Source organism: Melanerpes formicivorus, unplaced genomic scaffold (assembly GCF_026170545.1).
Source record: "Melanerpes formicivorus ecotype bairdi unplaced genomic scaffold, bMelFor1.0.p_v2 SCAF_17, whole genome shotgun sequence".
Classification (NCBI taxonomy): domain Eukaryota; kingdom Metazoa; phylum Chordata; class Aves; order Piciformes; family Picidae; genus Melanerpes; species Melanerpes formicivorus.
This window is the reverse complement of record NW_027142369.1, coordinates 6,588,284-6,607,422: the sequence shown is the minus strand read 5'-3', so window position 1 is coordinate 6,607,422 and position 19,139 is coordinate 6,588,284. Positions and strand designations below refer to the sequence as shown.

General features: G+C 47.5%; 1 protein-coding gene across 2 annotated transcripts; it reads right to left on the bottom strand.

Annotated features, from left to right (window-relative positions):
* Nucleotides 1-4,660: 4,660 nt before the first annotated feature.
* CHGA (chromogranin A) lies at nt 4,661-18,417 on the bottom strand. Of its 2 annotated transcripts, none has more exons than XM_068148813.1 (8): nt 18,221-18,417; nt 17,579-17,625; nt 13,508-13,601; nt 13,058-13,126; nt 10,739-10,837; nt 8,707-9,201; nt 7,783-8,258; nt 4,661-5,221 (listed from the first exon to the last, which is right to left on the bottom strand). In XM_068148813.1, the coding sequence occupies exons 1-8, from the start codon at nt 18,264-18,266 to the stop codon at nt 5,138-5,140; spliced, it is 1,410 nt and encodes a 469-aa protein (XP_068004914.1). In that variant the 5' UTR covers nt 18,267-18,417; the 3' UTR covers nt 4,661-5,137. The 2 variants fall into 2 exon arrangements, with proteins under 2 accessions (XP_068004914.1, XP_068004915.1); XM_068148814.1 differs by lacking the exon at nt 4,661-5,221 and adding an exon at nt 6,295-6,408 and having other exon boundaries at nt 18,221-18,415.
* Between the last annotated feature and the right edge of the window lie 722 nt (nt 18,418-19,139).

Sequence of the window (19,139 nt, the reverse complement as noted above, 5' to 3'; positions counted from 1 at the left end):
TTGCCTTTGCTAACCACATGACTGACTATTCAACCTTTGTGCTGTAGGAACTGATTGACCATGCTGCTTGCTAGATAGGATGCACTGTTTTTATTAATGCTATTCAGATGTTGGAATGATAAATCTGTTTAAAGATCTCCATCCTCAACGTGGGAGGAAAGTTTGTGCAGAGGAGGTCTGCAACAGGTTGCTCAGGTGGAAACCACTGGTTTAATTTGTTCTCATTATAGATGAGTATACATTAAGAACCCAACTCTGAGGTTTCTTGAGGTAATGAAGATTGTTCAAGATAAAGATGTAAACTCTCCAGATAAACCTCAGGTAGTGTCCAGCCAGGGAACAGCTAGGTGGGATAGTTGGTAGACAACAGAGGCAGGATACAGTCCAAAGGCAACAGAATAAATCAGGCCAGAGCTGTTTGAATTGGTTGGCATAAAAACAGTAAAAGAGAGGAAAAATGCTTATATTGTTTCCATCAATAAAAAAAATCCAGGCTTATCAATTCTGTGACTAGCACTAGTTTCTTTGTGTGGCAGCAGTGACGAGTGATGAGTCAGGCCTTTTCGCAGTCTTGCAGCCTTGCCTTCCACAGCTGTGCAGAAAACCTTGGATTTTGATTATTTTCAGTGAATAGAGTCTATGTTGAGTTTGTAGCAGTCTCCCCATGTGCACACTTGCAGGAGTTCACTTGCATTGCTCCATTAATTTTCTTTTCCTCTCTCCATTTTATTAGAGGTGTATTGATTTCTGTATTCAGTATACAATTATGGTGTTGCAGCCGTGTGTTTTGTAATTAGGAGTATGTGAAAATGCTTTGTAGATTAAGGTGTTTCCTTTAATATAATCTCCTCTTGCTTTCGTAGATAAATGGACACACCATTGCAGATCACATTGCTGATTTTATTTGTAATATTGCTTTAATACCAATTTCAGAGGAATGTAACCTCCAGAAAAGTACTTTCCACATCTTTACTACCTTTCCTTTCCCTGTTCACTCTGCAGATCCAGGCCATCAACACTTGAGCTATCGACCAACTGGGTTTCAGATCCCTCGTGGATTCTGACATGTTTACATGGCCACAAAAATTATTCAAGGTGGTTTGAGAGGATCCAGGTATAAATGGAAATGTTAGAGTGATTCCTCAGCAACACAAGCACAGTAGCCTCTGTAGCAAATAAAGGGAATTGTTCTCACTGTGCGCATACAGGTGGCTGTTTGGGTCTGGTCCACCTCTGCTGCTGTGGCAGCTTGCCTGTGGAAATGAAAAATCTACTGTATCTGTGATGCAGAAGAGTGGACAAGGAGAGGTAGGGCTTGGATTAAAATTCTGGCTGGTGGGTGTTGTGCACACCAGTGGTCCAGAGTTTCACTCTACAGTTGTTAACAGCAGTCTGAGGGGATGTTTTTTTCTCTCCACCTTCCTTAGGCCGAATCCACTGGGGCTGACACTAGCAGATGTCTGAGGACCACATGAGCTCATTAGCAGGTGTCCTTGCCCAGCATGCCATGAACTTGCAGAGGGCTCCTAATGCCTTGGGAATTTTCTGTTGATGGCCTGGAAATCTCTTTAAACTCCAGAAACAGCTGAAACAGCAAATGGAGCTCATGAAAATCAAGTCTTCCTATTCCATCCTTTTTAAGGAAACCCACATTTTATTTCCTCTTTTGTTCTTTACACTCTATAGTTTTTAGATATAAATTATTTTAACATTGGTTTTGTGTGAAAAGTCATATATACATATATAAAGTTATTAAAAGGTTGAGTATATGTTGCATATAAAACAGTGACTTCTTTGTTTCAAATGTTAGCAGCCCCTAAAAATGAGTTGTCTATCCTCTTGTAAAGTCAGTGCTGTAAAAAACCAAACAAAAAAATGAAACACACATATATTAGATGTATCTTTTATTATTTATTTCTGATTTCAGTATTTGATAAAGCTTGTGTATGCCCTTGTGAGAATTACATACTGAAATGCAGTTATTTGTAAAATGGAGTAACAACAATTCCTTGGGATCCCAACAGTTTTGAGAAAACTGGACCTCCAGGTGTGAAGAGAGTTTTATATTCTCCTTTACTCTCCAGCATTGCTCCCCATCTAAGCATGGCTGAATGTTGGGGACCATTTTGTGTGTGCTAGGTTTTGCAAGTTCATCAATACCTGTGTTCAAATCCATCTGTACAGTGTTAACAAGTGTGTCATGGGATTCACTTCAGCTTGGTTTGCTATGATTTCTGAAACATAATTCCCATTTTTGTACTTAAATTTGTATAGACTTAGGCAAGCCCTTGAAAGATCACAGCTTACTCTAAAAAAATACTTCCTATTTGGCTTATCAGTCTTCAACTACATGACTGATTGATTAGATCTGGCAATGAAGATGGTGCTTTCGTCTAACAGCATTGATTTCTACAGTAATATATTCTTTTTCTTTTCACTTGCCAAGCACTTGTTTTGGACAATATTTTGATTTAAACAGTAAAGCAATATGCAGTAGGTATTGTGGCATTATCTCTGTAATTGTTTTGAAGACAGAATTGTCCCTTTCCAACACATAATGAAAATAAATGCTTTATAACAAGTCCTACTTTGCTTTCTCTTTATGAGCACGTGGGGCAGTGAGGTGAGCGACTCTCTGGCTGGGGGAAGCCGTTTTCATGAGAATTTGGGTTTCACATCCTTCTCCAGTGCAGGTGTTCGCAGTTACTTTGGACCCCCTCCTGCCAGCAAGGCTTGATTTGATTGTTCTTCTAACACTAATGGGAAGTTGGGTTTTTTAATCTGACTATATAAGGAAAGCAAACATCACTGGGATTTAGGCTACTGCTGTGCTGAAGTATTTAATCCTAGCATATGCTGCTGGGCTGATTCTTCTATCAGCATCGTGGACAGGGCATTCTCAATTTCTCCAAACCTAGCAGGATTTTTAATCAGGATCCTGTTTTGGATAGTGCAGGAAAGATGGTTATCTCATCCATCAGCATTACATTTTGCTAAGCAACAAGCTTGCTCAGCAAGGGTGCTCATGTAAACACTGTCTAGGGAACAGCACTTAGTATCAGCCCCAAGGCCAAGGTGAGTTAAGAGCTGCCATAAATCAGGTATCAGCCAGTCGGAGGGCTAGCATTTATTAGCTGGTGGGGCATCCTCCCAAGCCCAGTACTCAGGCCTTGAACTCATTCTTTGCCTTTGAAGAAAGTCATTGGGTCCAAACTGTTTTAAGAGTACTTGACTATCCAACCAAGACAGTATTTACAGTGCTCCATTGATAACATTTTTCCTCTTGCTGATTTTGGAGCAGCAATAGACAAGTTCTGTCTGCTGCCACCATTCTTGGTGGAAGAACTCCTTTGGAGGTGGACCTGTTTCTGTGGTGGGTTGTTTGGGTTTGGTGGTGTTCTTTTGATTTTTTTTTTTTTTTCCTTCTGCTGTTTTGTCTTGGCAGGGGTGGGGTGGGTGGCTGAGGGTTTCTGTGAATTTTTTGTGACCTGAGTTTGCAGAGGATTGTATGAGTGATGCTCCTGGCAGAGGCTCTGCCACACACAAAAAAGGGGAGACTAAATACAATATTTGTATTACAATTTAAATAAACATCAGTATGTAAACTGACTTCTACAGCTGGGTTAACTCCCTAATAACTGCTTCTGTGGAGTAGCTTTGGTTTCACTTCTGTTCTTTAGTGTGTTTTCCTGAGGTTGAGAGTGCAACCTTCTCAGGATGGGGTTTGGATACTTGCACCTCACTCTGGGACTCACGCTCTCACCTAGTGACTTGTCCCAGCTTGCACTCTGTTCTGGGGCAGCTTTCAGGCCATGCTTGGGCCTTGCTGTCTCCTTCCTCCACTGTGTGGTTGCCTAGGACTGGGTTCACCTGGTGGGTGGAGGATGGCTCTGGACATCCTACTGGCCCTGAGCAACCTGGTCTAGTTCAGAATGTCCCTTCTGACTGTGGGGAAGTTGGACTAGATGACCTTTGGAGGTCCCCTCTGGTCCAGATGATTCTATGGTTCTATGATCCAGCACCTCCTGCACCTAAGGGACCAACACACCCACCTCCAGTGCAATTCACTCTGGGACAACAGCACTGATGTTCTTAGAATAAAGGGATTTGTCAAGTTCAAAGCCTGGCAGTTGTTCACTGAGCATCTCAGCTGCTCTGTGGAGGGAAGGTGATGGGAGACAACAGAGCTGAGCTTCAAACTAGGGGATGGGATACAGCCCTGACAGTGCAATGGTCTTTTCCTGCCAATACACATAGAAAGCCTAAAATACTGTGATTGGTGTTCAGAGACTTTTGGGTCACACTTCTCCAGCCCAGGCAGCACCCAGCTGGCATATGGCCTGAGCCCAAAGGCTGTGAGTTTCTGCATATTGGTGAGTGCTGTGCCAGCAGGCCCCCACGGATCCTGTGGGACAATGCACAGGAAAGGTGTCCCCTGAGGCCCAGCCTTCACCTCTGGTGAACACAAGACTGGTTTTCCTCATCACTAGCCTGTTTGTTACTGCCTTGGTGGGCAGCAGTGTTGGAGCTTGGGTAAGGAGGGAAACACCCTCACAATGTGTCTGTGCTGTGGGGAGAGCTCCATTCCCCCTCCTTTCTGACAGGACTCCACAGGCCCTGCCGTGTGCTGATGACCGAAACCAAAGCTGCCAAACCAAAGGAAGGAACCCACTGCAGTTTTATTTTTCCTTAGATAATTTTTTTATATAGAATATATTACAGTCAGAGTTCTCAGCTTTTAATCAAAAGATGAGTTATTGCAGTTTTTTTACCCAGTGAACCTACCAGTGGAAGGAGAACTTTCTAGAAAGCTGTCTTATATTTGGAAAAAAAAAGAAAGAAAAAAGAGGGAGAACCCCCACCCAGACAGAAAATAAACACGTAGGTGCTCTTTGTGCCCACCAGTGCCCAGCTGAGTGGGTGGGCATCCGTGCGGACAGGGGAGCGTGAGGTGAAGAAGCAGTGATGAGCGCAGCACTATGGCAAGGGAGGCAGGCCTGGGCACTAGCAAGGTCATTTCCTAGGCACAATGCTTCTGCTCCAGCTTAGTTGTTTTAAAATCAGGAAACAAAAATGCACTGGGGAGGGAGACGGGTGGCAGCAGTGGCTTTCACCTGCGTGGAGCAGGCTGGGGCCCTCAGCCTCGCCTCAGCTCATGCAGCTTGTGGGCAACGCGCTCCAGCTCCGCCTCGATGGCAGCCAGGCTCTCCAGCTCCTGGTCCTGCAACAAAAACCCAGGACACATGTCAATGGCCACAGGTGAGCAGCCCTTACCCCCTAGAGCTGCAGGAAGCCTTGCCTGGGGTTAGTTGCCTGAAATGGTACAAATATAGCCACATCTTGCCCCATCCCATCAGCCCACTCCGGCACTTGCCCCTCTAGAGAGATGTCTGTGCAACACTTAGTCCTGTCCTAATGCTAAATTGCTGCAGCTGGTGAAGGGGACATCCTGTCTCCCTCCAGAGCATGAGGCTGAAGGGAGCTGGCTGCAGGGGAGTTGAGGCCAAGGCAGGCACTGCCAAACAGCACTGGGTCCTTGTGCCGAGGGAGTGGTGTCAAACTGGAACAGGTGCCTGCCGATTGCAGCCTGTACCATACTCGTGGAGGGGGCAGTGGTGTCCTCTCTTCCCACACCACTGGATGTCTGCATGCACCTTCAGTACTGGAAGGGAATTTTCTGTTTGGGAAAAAAGTGACTGAAGAAACCATCAGCTTAAAGGCTCAGTCTGTCACTTGGTAGCCTTTCTGTAATGGCTCTTTTGTATCAACGCCAACAGCTGAAGCTGTTTTACTTAACATGGGTACTCAACTTAGTAACTGTGTGGCTTTTTCTGAGCTCCAGCCATACAAAACTGGCCTTGCTTCACTACCAGCCCCAGTCCTGCCTGTCCCTCACAGCTGCTCTTACCTGGGGTTTGCTGAAGAGAATGTGCTTGCCCAGTGCAGCAGTAAGTTCTGCAAGAGCAAACGTAGGGCTGTTGGTGCTAAAATTGTCTTTTCTTGTCAGCAGAGCTGAGGAGACAGCCCCTCTCCTGCATCAAGGAAACAGAGCCTTGGTGCTGCCTGCAGCAGCTGCCCAGCACAGGCTGACCCTGAGCCACTGACCTGCACTGCATGTGGCTAGTGTGAAAAAAATAAGTATGTGAAAAAAAGGTCACTTTTTTCCCCCTGAACTATTTTCCTGAGGAGGGAAAAAAGGCACCCTGCCCCTCCACAGGGCCCTTGGCTCAGCCCTTGGGAAAGCTCTGGCTATAGATGTGTACCTTTGGCTCAGGGTGCCTGCCAGTGCCCAGGGGAGCCAAACTAAGCCTAAAGGACTGTTCTAGTGTGTTTTGCTTGAAGCAGATCAGGGAGCAGCCAGCTGAGGCTCACCTTGCTGGAAAAGTGCTTTGACTGCAACTGGGACCCCTGAAAATGAGAAAATAGCACTGTGCTGAAATCCTCTGCAGCACCCAAAGAGAGGAGAGGTCTGACCCCAACCACTGCCTCACACTGTTCCCATGTGCCCTGGCTTGCTCCTGCCCAGCCCCGCAGGCTGGACGGTGGCAAGTGGAGAGGACTGCACTCTGAGCCCCCCGCTGTGCCCACGCTGGCCTCAGTGGCCAAGCTACACAGCTGTCTTCCCAGGAAGTGAGGAGATGGGACAAGACAGCTAGAGCCTGAGCCTCCCCTTTCCTCACTGCTAGGTGCCTAGCCTCATGCCTTCTCACTCTGATTTTAAAGAAACAAACCCAAAAGATCCTGTTACAACTGTAAACATAGCAGTCTTGCAGCCTCAGCCACCCAGTCTTTGTTCAGAGACTGAACCTACCATCTTGCAGGCAAGGTGCACCCTAGAGCTGCTGGCAGGGGTGGACAGGGAACAGCTTTCCTGAGGGAGAGACCTGGGATGTGAGCAGATGGTGGTGAGGAGGCAGATGGGGCAGGTGCCCACCTCCTTGGCACATGCCCACCTCCTTGGCAGGTACCTGCTACATCCCTTCTTGGAGCTGAGCTGTTTGGCTTTGCCTTGAACTGACATGACTGGCAATGCTGATGTACAATCTTTGAGCAATGTTTTGGTGTCTAACTAAAGCAAGAGAGGTACTTTTGAGGCAAGAGAGCTGCAGCAAAATGGCTTCACTCATCTGCTGCCCCACTGTTTGCATGCACTTGATCATGACTTGTTCCAGAGCAAGCACATGCAGAGCCCATGCCCAGCCCTATTATCCAGCCCCTGCACTGTCACAAATAAACATCTGTGTCTGGGCCTGTCACAAAAGTGAAACTACCCCACCTGGCTGCTGGGGTGGTGCTGAGCTACCATCATGCAAAGTACCAGGAAAGAATTTCTGTCTTTGGAATCCTGGCTCAGATGTATTCCCATATCTGTCAACCATTTCCACTCCCATGCCCGGACTCACCACAGCATCAGCCCTGGTTTACCTGGTAAGTCTGACACTACTCATTCCATCTGTGACCCAACAAAAGCATTCCCTTTGACTTGCAGGTGTTTTGGGACACAAGACATGCCTAGGCTCCAAATACAGTTCTAGTCAACATGTCCAGCACAGACTCTCTGGGTCAGGGCATGTTTTTGCACTATTTGCTGGAATAAAGATACTAATTAAACTCACAGCCAGGTGCTACTCTCACTAACATCTGAATGACTAAAAGGTCACCAAGAATCTCCTTACTGTCACAGAGAAATAGCATAACAAGGTACCACACACATCCCCAAGCACAGTTTGTATTCCCAAGTAATAACTGGGGAGGGGTTTTGTTAAACCCAGGTACACCAACCTCTGTTCTCCTGTTAGCACTGCCTTCCTCATCCTTCTTTTCTTCGGGCATGGGAGCAAGTGGGAAGCCTCCTTCACTGCTGTCTTCCTTTGAGTGATGCTTCCATGACCTTCTCACATCTTCCTCTGGACTACTGAAGTCATACTTGTGGGACCTAAATGCCTTTTTCATGGACCTGTCTGGGTCTTCCTCACTATCATTTTCCTCCATGCGCTTCTTTGATGTCAGCTGCTTGGCCAGCTCATCCATTTTGTTCCATCTCTTGGAGTCTTCCCACTCCCTGGAGGTCTCCTCCTCCATCTCTTCACTTTTGCCATCCCTGGACTGGAAGGTGTCCTCTTCCCCCTGCATGTCCTCATCCTCCAGGTGATGCCTTCTTCCTCTCAGTGCCTGGGGCTGCTCTTCCTCCTCTTCCTCTTCCTCCTCCTCCTCTGAGCTCTGCCCATCTTTGCCAAATCCCAGAGCACCATCATTATCTGAAAGAGCATTAAGCACAACAGTAAGCACAAGTGTTACCCTGATTACACTCCACCTTTGAACTGAGCCTTCAGGTAGGCTTTCTGACTCAGGCCCTTGTTCCCTTGCTCTGGAAATACTCTCATGTCACCATATCAGTAACAGAGCTTAGAGACAACTGTCAAAAATACTGCAGGAAGTTCAAGAAAAAGAACCTGACTGTCCTCAGGTGCTATACTAACTGAGCAGTAGGCAGCAAAGCATCTGCCAGGCCTGTGTTACCTGCTGCATGTTGGCACACATGGCTGGGTGCTTGCAGGGAGGGCTGGGTGCTATCAGTGGGAGTATCACTGTAAGCCTGGCAGGCACCTCCTGAACTTTTGGGCTTTAAAGCCTCTTATATCTGTCTGCCTCAGTACTCTCATGTCACCCCAGGTAAGCACCAGTGCAGTTGTTTGTGATACATACTGTCATCTCCCTGCACCTCCTCATTCTCCTCGTCCTCCTCAGCCAAATCGAGTGACCTCTCTGCTTCAGTAGGGTCCTCCTCTGCAGCATCTTCTCCCCCATCATCCTCACGCTCCACACGCTCGCCTGCAGCCTGCTTGCTCTGCTCCTGGCCCTTCCTGGATGACTGCTCTCCCTTGTCACCAAGCTCTGAGCTGTCCTTGGGGTGTCTGGGGTGCTCGTCTTCATCCTCTTGATGCTGCTGCTCATCCTCATTGAAGCCTTTGCTTATGTGGCTGTCCAAACCTTCATCTTGATGGGCATTCTCTGTGTCCCTGATTTCATTGCTCTCTGTTTCCTCATGATTCTCCTTCTCACCAGGGTCTGCATTCTGTAGCCTGGGCTCTATCCCCTCCAGGGTGTTTTTTCTTGAATCTTCATTCAGGTTTTTCTGTGCTGCCAGCTCAGTCAGGGAACCCATGGGCTGCTTCTCTTCAGAGTGCTCTCCTGCCACATCTGCAGAGGGAGAAGCAAGAACCAACACCTCTCCTGACAGTTAATTTCATAATCAGTGAAGCCCATGCATTTCTTTTGGAGCTTCAGTCCCTCTCAGCAATCTGTTTAATCAGCCAATGGATTCTTTCTCCAAGAACTTCAACATATGCTTGCACTCCAGCAAGCTGGTGCTCTCACCAGTGCCTGCTCTCCCTGAGAGACTCACAAGGCTGCAGTTAAACATATGTTGAAGTGCTCTGCTGTGGCACTGTCCTCATCACCATCTCTTGAGATGCCAGCAACAGATTTGGCCCACATGAAACCAAATCACATGTAAAATGAAATTATTTAGGAATGTAAGATGGCACTTTCACATCTTTCCCTGCTCTAGATGCTGTGCTAACATCATACCCAGATTTCTACCACCATATTGAAAAGGCAGCCAGTACTGTTTGCAGGTGAACCAGGGTGGGCTAGGGGAAGCTCTGCAAAGCATCAGCAGGAGCTTCTTGTGGGCTGCTCTTTGCAGGGGCTGGTCTCTTAACAGAAGTAGCCCTAGAAATCACTTTGCAAAAGAAGAGATGAGAGGCTAAAGAGAGGTGGGAAAGGCCAGATGGGTATGAAAAGGCAAGTGTACCCCCAGGCAGGGCAGAGGAGTGCAGTGGGGTGAGGGGATAGAGAGAGATGGTCACACCCATTGGGCTGGTGACCACCAGTGACACTGCACTAGCATCACTGGTCTGCCTCTGGGCCTGGACAGCCCAATGTACTATGCTTCATCCTCATGCAGTCTCCATGCTCTTGCAGCATGAGGTTCAGGTCTGCCCTGTAAGGAGGGCTAATCATCCTTTGTTCCTCTTGGCTTTTGACCTTGCTGGCTGCAGAAGCAGCCCCAGGGCTGTTACTTCTCATTGCTTTGGGCAGCTTTGGCCAACTTTGTAGAATCACTGCGCTGACATGGTTCAGCCATGCAGTCCAGAGCTTACTTGAGATCCTCTGTAGGGGTGCTCCTGCTGCACAAGGAATCAGCTCACCCTACATTGCCATCATCTTTTCCTCAAGTGAGAAAGGGATACACTGCCTGTCTTTAGCCAGGCCATCTAAACACAGTGATAAAGGGAAATCCCAGGCTTTCCAAGATGCAGCTGTTCTTTGTGGCTGTGGGCACTGTGTGTATCTCAAGTCCAATTTTCCTTTCAGAGACCCATAATCTAATATCTTGGGTGCTGGAAACAAGGGCAGCAGGAATCTTTAATATGAGATTTCCCTGTCTGTGACTCATTTTAAGCAGTAGGATCGAGTGGTGGTGTTGGCAACAAGATAGAAAAGGTCAGTATCAGTTTGGTAACTCAACCATTAGCAGTTACTATAGCTCAGAAACTACACATCAGTTAAACTGGTAAATAAGAACAAGGTAAACATCAGGTTGCTCATCTGCCAGTGGCAGCATCAAAGAAGATGCCTAAATAAGAAACAGATGGATATACCAAGGCTGTTAGAAAGAACATCCTTGTTTACAGCCAGACCTGGATTTCCCAGGGGGAAAGCTGACACTGACCTCTCTCCTTGTTCTTGTCATTCTGATTTTCAAGGACTTCAGAAAGTTCATCTTCAAAGCCACTGCTTTTCTTCTGCTGCTGAGTTCTTTCACTGGCACCTGCATCAAGTAACAAAAAGTAGGGAAAGGCAACAGCCCCACCTGTGTTTCAGAAAGTAGAGGAAGGAAATAGATCCATGCCCTTTATAATTACATATATATCTTCTAAAATGGACAAATCTGCCAAAGGGCAGCTGCAGGATATGTGAATCAACTGCAGCAACAAAGCCTCCATAAAAAAACCCACCATTATCTGTAAGAAAGAAAAAGGTCTCTAAACGAGCAGAAAAGCAAGCTTTCTAGGAAAACTAGTGCTGATTGAGAGCTAGGGAATGAGAGAGGCTGAACTGCAGCACACTGAGGACAACAAAAGATTTAAGCATTAAAGTATTGAGGAAGAAAAAATGTCTTCTGCCAGATGCTGCCCGTATACCTCCATTGAGGTGAGCACTGAGAGCCCCTGTGCTCTCCAGGCTGCTTGTGGGGGCCACTCTCCCCAGGGCACTGGGAGGAAGAAGCAGCATTCATTCCCACTCCAAGGCCCCACACCTTAGCTCCTGGGATTATGGAGCCAGCTCAACAAAAGTGACACTCTGGGGAAATGTGTCAGGTGGCAGCACAAGCTGGAGGTCAGAGCATAGCTATCCTGGCTGCCAGCAGTCCCCAGGCAGCCCTATCCCAACAGAATCTGCAAATGAAGCAAGCCTTATCTAACCCTGCACACACCCTACTTCTACACCTTAATACAAAGTCAAGAGCCAATACTGCCATCCCAGTCCTCTTGAGCCTTACATTGGGCAGAGCTGGCTGATGTGGGCTATTCCTGCTGAAGGATCAGGTCCAGCCAGCACAGACAAGATAAACTTTGCCCTTGGGCTACATGACTTCCCTGACTTTCCCACCTCCTGTCACTGTGATCTGTAAATCAGTGTTCATGCTACTTTGGGACAAAATGGTGTGATGGGATCAAGCAAAGGAGAGAGCCAAGCAAGATGCACCTTTGTGAAACAAGTGCCTTCGCGTGGACTCCATGATACGTGGGACAGCTTCTCTGATAGCTGAACAGTCCCCTCACAGCCCTTGTGTGCCTGGGCAGCAGCACCCCTGCTCACTGAAGAAGCCTAGGTTTCTTTCTTTTCTCTTTTCTATATTGTCAGAGCATCTAGAAAGCCTGTCTGAGGTCACTGAGTGGCTGGCCCCTCTACTAGTGGCAGCTGAGCAGTGACCAGACTACAGGTTTAGGAGATGCATAAGGCTCGCTCCCAGTCTTGACTCCTGAATTTTCCTTCTCCCTTCTCCTTACTGTCTCTGTGGCTTCCCTTCTCTGAAAGCCATTTGGTGGCACTATTTTCCAGCCATCCTTGGCAGCTGTGCCACCCTCAAGCAGGGCACAAGGATGCCCTGGCAAGAGAGGGCTGCCAGCTGGGTTACCCCATGGAGGAGGAGGGAAGGACAAGAGCTGTCCTTCTTGTAACCTGGGTTGCACACTCTTGCAACCTCAACTGGACCACTTGGACAGAAGAACCTGTACTGGCTTTGAAGTAGCCTTGCCTGGGGCCTGCACATCAGCTCTGTAGACATAGGCACCGGAGAAAGCCCTTTCCCTGCCTGCACACTCCTTTGCACAGCAGCTGCTGCTGCTCCCACACTGACCCACAGCGCACAGCTTGAAAATCTCCAAACCAAAGGAACTTGCATTCAACCTGAGGAAGCCAACAGAAAAATCCCCATTAGCTCAAGGACATTTTCAGTGGGGTATTTTAGGTGCAAGTCCCACTTGAAGCTCAGTGAGGTGTCCCTTCTGCCGCACCTGTGTTTAGTGCTAGACTCCAGCTACACAGACAGCGAAGGTTTTATGGTTTTCTTGCCTTTCACTCTAGTTTGGGAGCTGGTCTTTATTTATTGAATTAAATCACACTGTTTCCATTCAGAGTTCCCCTTCCCCAAAATGACTGTACTCTGCAACACTACCAAGTTACACTGACCACAATTTAAATATTCAGGTGCACACTGGAGTTATTATAAGCAAAATTCCTGCCCTACTCCCCGTGTCTCTACTGGAAACCCTAAAACTATATGTTCCTAAGGCACATTATATGATGTCAAATTGGTGTAAAATACAACAAAACAAAACAACCCACAAACAAACCAACCCACCACAAAACCAATACACTAACAAAAAAAACCCCAAACCAATCCAAACACCTGTGAAAGGAGTTAAAACAGATGAAACCTCTCTTCCCAAATAACTTCCTAAATAACAATGTCATGACACTGTACCTTGAGCAGCAATTTCCTGAAGTTCCTTCAACAAATTTTGGTGGCGAAGGATAGAAATGATTCGTTCATCTGCAAGAGGGGAGATGTAGCACAGAACGTTATCAAAGTCAACCTCCCTCTGCCCCCAGGAAACAAAAAAGAACTCCAAATGCCACCTCCCTCTTTACTCTTTTCTTTCCCTTGTCCTGATTTGCTGCCACATCTCTTAACTATGTGGTTAAGCTGACACGAAGCTCTCATGAAAACCAGGCACAGTGCAAGCGTAAGGCTGGGCTGAGCAGCAGCCCCATCCCTCTTCTGGAGGCTGGTGCAGCCCAGAGGGGTGACTGTGAGAAAGGTGAGTGTGTCAGGGACCCCTTGGCAGATGTCAGGGGATATTTCAGGGCAGAACCAGCCCCTGATTGCTACATCTTTTCTTGCTGATACCCAGCATTAAGTCTGAGCCTATACCTCCTCTGAGTGTTTCTAGGCATTCCTCGCTGATTGGGAGGGGGTTTGGCTTCGATAAAGTATCTGAGATGACCTCTACGATGCACTTCATCACCTAGAAAGAGACAAAAATACAAATTAAAGCTCTGTTTTTTTTTTTCTTTTTTACCTAAATCTATTTGCCACTAAGGCTAAAATGCAGCAGATGATGGCACAGATCCTCTTGCTTTTCTGGTTGAGCCAGAACTGAATGTTCAGTTCCTTTTTTACCTAACTTGGGAACAGAAGGTACCTTCTGAAACTGAGAATTGAACAAATCACACATACCAATGGAAAGAGCTTCTTCAAAATCATGTATACTTCAGTTGAGGATCTCATGACTCCAACCCATCCCAGAGGTTGGGTATATCAGAAAATTAAAGAGAATCTGGATTTAGACACAGAAAGCTCAAAATCACTCTCTTTTAAGTCAATATATCTCAACTTACATCTCATAAAAGGGCTCAGAGGGAGGTTGTAGAGAGCAATAAGTGGTCATAGCTCTTCAATAGGTGATCTTGAAATCTTGCAAGTGATTTTCTCAAGCTCTGACAAGGATGTCATAGCTAGACTGCAGCCAGGCATCGAGGGTGCCATGAGGCAAACTGCATTTCAAACATGAGTGACAAAAACCGCTCTCAAGGACTAGAGAAGGACAAAACACTCTTGAGAGGTGTTTGACCTTGTGCCTGAGAGTTCAAGCTATCTGTTACTGACTGGAAGAGCTGTACACAGAGGCAGGTCATAGGAAAGCAAACAAGTTCCCACAGTTTTCTTGGAAGCACTTGCAGCTGCCTGAGGCAGCTTCCCAAACAGGATCAGCTTTGGCTTGCTCTTCCCAGCAGCCGTTTTCTTCAGCATAAAGTGAGAAGTACTCTTATTCTTGTTTGTCACCTGTGCTGAGACTGCAGGCCTAGCACTTCACTCATACAGCTGCAGCACCACTTATCCCACAGAGATCAATCAGTGCTGTATGTGTGGTAGGATAACAAAAGCCACAGGTGCAAAGGTAAGGTAGCACCTCTAGGAGGGGTGAAAACATCTTTGCCACACCGAGATACTCCAGCAGGAGCCTTCCTGTGTAGTCATGGTGGAGCCAACTGGTCACACATGAGAGTAAGCAGCATTCACCACAGTCTGATGCTGGTTAGCAATGCAGGAATCAGGCTGCCTGGTTCAAAAGGATGATTATTTATAAAGCACCCTAAAAAGTAGGTGAGGCTCACAAACACCTGTGGAAAAAATAGAGGCTAAACTGAAAAAAAAAGAACACAAGTAAGCCTTGGGGCTAAAAGATTCACCCACTGAACCTCATTCTCCTAACAATTTCTGCAGGCAGCCCTAAGAGTCCTTAGGCACCACAAGGTGCCATTCTCAGGAGAGCAGAGCACTGCAGCTGCAGCAGAAATTAAACACAAGTCAGCAATTTCCAGCCATCTACAATGTTGCTCATTCAAGCAATTGGATACACTCATTGACCAGCTGGGATGGGCAAACTTTCACCCTGTGCAAGGACAGAATTCTACTTGTGCAGATCACAACCATAAAATGCTGAATTCTTATTCTACTTACAAAGTTGGAGAGGATTGCCTGCTGGAATAAAAATCCAACAAAAAGAAAGCAAAGCCACTTCCCTGGTATCACTCTGCTATACCACAAGCAATCCATTAATATAGATTTAGATTACTCCAAATCACTTCACACTACCATTAAATAGAATTAACCCCAGATTCTGATATATCACTCCCTCATTTCCTAACCTCTGGAGCCCCTTATTGCAGCAATATGTGATGCAGTTTCAGAAATAAGGACTTTCTCAGCATGAGGAATAAGAACATGGTCTAATGAAATTCTCTGCATGAGCTTCTGGAAGACTTCTAAGCTGATTTTAGGTCTTTGTCTGAACACAATGAAACACATCAGTCACCACAGAAATATGGCCAGCTCTGTGGAGGAACCTTGTAACATAATGAAATGAAGAATACAGTCATTCCACAACACTTTCCTTGACTCTTTGTAAGAGTAAGTCTTGCAGAGGGAGGCTTCACAGTGTCATGAGATAACAGCCTGCATCAGGAAATGGAGGAGATCCTTTCCAAATGAATGTAATTAATCCAGTGCAGAAACTCAGACTGGAGTTTCACCGTAGCTATCCTCTAACTGTGAGCATGTAACTAGATCCTTATGAGCAGCTGAGGCTGTCCCTACACAGAAATCTCCAAAGGATCATGTCCTTACAAGGACAAACTTCACCACATTTGAGCTCAGCTATGCTTAAGCCCTTCTGAAATGTATGGCTGCAAGTGGGAAATAGAGTTATTTGAGCACAAGAGTGGGCAAACACCAGAGGCATTGTAAATGCTTTAGCTGTGTTCAGATCCCTGTGGAAAGTCCTTGGTGTAAGAAAAGTAGGATGAGGCCTCCAGGTGCTGTCTAACCATTACACAGTCTTAAGCCACCTACAAATGCTGGCTGCACAAAACAGTGTGTAGGAAGAGCTGCAGTGCCCACTGCTATACACAAGGGATGCTATCCCTGCCCGGATCTATTCCCATGAGAAGGGACTTCCTCCGCTGAAATGCTGCTCTCAGAAGATGGTGAAGGCTGAAAAGCCCTAATAGCTTCTTCCAGATGTAGAAAATTCAAAAGAAGAAAGGTGTAATCTGATTCTACTCTCAGCTAGAACCTGTATTGGTGTAGCGCCCAGGGAGGGAAGACACTTCAGATAGAACTCTTGATGGAAGTGTTTCCATGGAGTTGCACCATGCTTCCATGTTCCATGTTTTACACATAGAATAATAGGGCAATAGATCTCACAAGGAAAACTGTGAAATGAATGGATTGTCCCATCAGATGCCCAATAAGCATCCCACTCTGGCTTGGCCAGCTGAAGGGGCAACTCCCTTCCCTGAGTCCCCTTTTCTCAGTTAGCAGCACAAAGCCTGATGCAAGCACCCAGTGGCTTGCAGCTCATGGCTCAGCCCCAGCGAGGGCTAAGCAGGCTAAAAGTCTTAACAAAGCAACATCCCTCCTTGTCCAGGCACATCTGACAGGAGATAGGGAGGCATTTCTCATGGCACTTGCCCTGTAGGTAAGGAGCAGAGACACTACCATGAAGCCTTAGGCTGAAACTAACATGAATGTGCCCTCCCCTACTGCCATCTGGGGAAAAACATGTGACTAGAAGATTTCAGGGCACAAGGTAGTTCAAGAAACAAGGGGAAAAGGGCTGGAGTTTCCTTTCTGGACATTAATGTCTATCCAAGTCTTAATTTGGGCAGCTAAGAGAGCAGCTAATTTGAAAGACTACAGGTATTACCATATCAGAAAGTGGGTGATTTATCACAGATCAACACAGGCAAGCACACTTTATTCAAACATTTAGGTGCCAAAAGCCCACTGGGAGTGCACACGCTTGAGAAGTGCAGCTATGAATGTCAAGTGTGGCACAGATGTATGCACAGAAGCCTATAAAAGAAGGCTGGAGAGGTCATCCAAGTCCTGCACTGCTCGTAGCCATCCAGACAGGCTGAGCAGTAACTAAAGATGGATTAGCAATCTGAGAGGAGCCAGTTGCCTATTTGTCAGGAACATGCATGTTTAAATAACAGGCCACACACATGCAAACACAGATGTGTGCACTCCTCCAACCACGGAGTTCCAGCAGTGCCTGTTCCTGAATCACATCTCCCCCCACTCTCCCCTGAGTCACCTCCTGTTGGGCACTTTGAAAAGCTGAAAATAGGAGTGCTAGGGAGAGTTATGCTCAGCCTCCATCCCAAATCTTGCCATTCCCTAGACAAGCTTCTTTGTTCCCGGTGGTACGTGCCGAAGGATTTGCCTCCCAACCAGGTGCCCAGAAGTAGATGCACAAGGGTAAATCCTGATAGGAAAGGATTTGGGAGAGATCCTGCTGTAGGGATCTCATGCAAATCCCTGGCACTTCCTACAGGCTATTTCAGCAGAAGCAGCTAAAACCCAAATAGCTACATGGAGGTTAAACCTCACGTCCCTCATCTCCCCACACTCTTTCCAATACAGGCCCATCCTTACCTTGGTGTCACCTTTATTCATGTCATTTGTCACAGGAAGGGAGATGGCTGTAAAGTGAAGGGAAGGAAAAAATAGAGAGCTTGTTATTCACCTCTCTGGGAGAGGGAAGGGAAGGGAAGGGAAGGGAAGGGAAGGGAAGGGAAGGGAAGGGAAGGGAAGGGAAGGGAAGGGAAGGGAAGGGAAGGGAAGGGAAGGGAAGGGAAGGGAAGGGAAGGGAAGGGAAGGGAAGGGAAGGGAAGGGAAGGGAAGGGAAGGGAAGGGAAGGGAAGGGAAGGGAAGGGAAGGGAAGGGAAGGGAAGGGAAGGGAAGGGAAGGGAAGGGAAGGGAAGGGAAGGGAAGGGAAGGGAAGGGAAGGGAAGGGAAGGGAAGGGAAGGGAAGGGAAGGGAAGGGAAGGGAAGGGAAGGGAAGGGCCACAGGTCGGCAATGCCCTGTGGCCCAGGCATCCAGAGCAGGCAGGGCCCGTCGCGGCCCTCGAGCAGTGACCTTGCGGCAGCCGCTGTCCGCGGCGCGGAAGCCGTCGGGACGATCTCTGTCCGCGGTGCTGAAGAAGCCACGGAGGGAACTGAACTGGTGAGGGGCAACGCTGCCCGTCCAGTTGGGGGTCCCAGGAGTGGGGGCACACAGACCCCAGACCCACTTACCCGGTACGGCCAGGAGCAGGATGGAGAGCAGTCCTGGGAGGCTCATGGTGCTGGAGGGATGGAGGGAGGGAGAAAGAGGCAGAGGGAGAGTCTGTTCCCGACGGGGGGGGGGGGGCCAGCAGAGGTGCAGGGGGAGACCAGCACCGTGTGTGCCTACGCTAGCACCCTGGCTGAAGATCGCGGATGGGGCACTGCAGCAACCGGCTCATTTATATATCTCAGCCCCTCGGAAATGGCGTCAGGAGGAAGCCTCCTCCTCCTTTCCCCGCTCCTCCCCTCGCACACAGCCTTCCCGTCAGGCTCCACAACTTGCCGAGGATTGGAGGAGTGGTCACAGACTAGGATCCCCACGGCTACCCCGGCAAAGAGTACCAGGAGCAAGGTATCAAGCTCCAGTTGCTCCATGTTCTCACACTCAGCAAGTGCAGGAAGGTATTTCCAGTACATCACTTGGCCAGTGCCTCACCCAGCACTAGGAACCTACAAGCAGCTCAGATCAGCTATGGTGACTCTGCAAGCAAATTTTAATAGCTTGTCATCCTTTGTTTGATGTTTCATAACAGGCTACAGTGTCAGTCTGCACCTTCACTTCTAAGCACTCCTAAATTGAAGTAACCAAAGTTACCTGGTCACTAGTTTCCATTGGCAAGGGCGAGAGGGGAAGTGACAAATTGTGTCAGACTCTCACTCACAGAATTTCCACGGTCTTGAAAAAACGCTTCTCTGTTCATTGGAGGAAGCATCTATCAGGTCAGCCAGCTGGATTCTCTTTGGAAAGAGACTCCAATGCTTCTTCAGGGCAACAGCATCTCTGCTGTTCCATGCTAACCCTCAAGTAATTTCAGAGGGAAAAAAAATCCAGAGAATTCTACTAGAAAACCAGATTAAGAAACAATGCACTTTTCTTCTTCCCCATCCT

Excerpts from the sequence above, each read along its gene's own strand:
- CHGA (XM_068148814.1), bottom strand. The coding sequence starts at position 18,266 with ATGAGCCTCCCAGGACTGCTCTCCATCCTGCTCCTGGCCGTACCGG. Across the intron at positions 13,127-13,507 it reads CCTAGAAACACTCAGAGGAG|ATGAACGAATCATTTCTATC; the intron begins GTATAGGCTCAG and ends CCCCTCTTGCAG. Across the intron at positions 9,202-10,738 it reads TGACAAGAACAAGGAGAGAG|ATGTGGCAGGAGAGCACTCT; the intron begins GTCAGTGTCAGC and ends CTCCCTCTGCAG.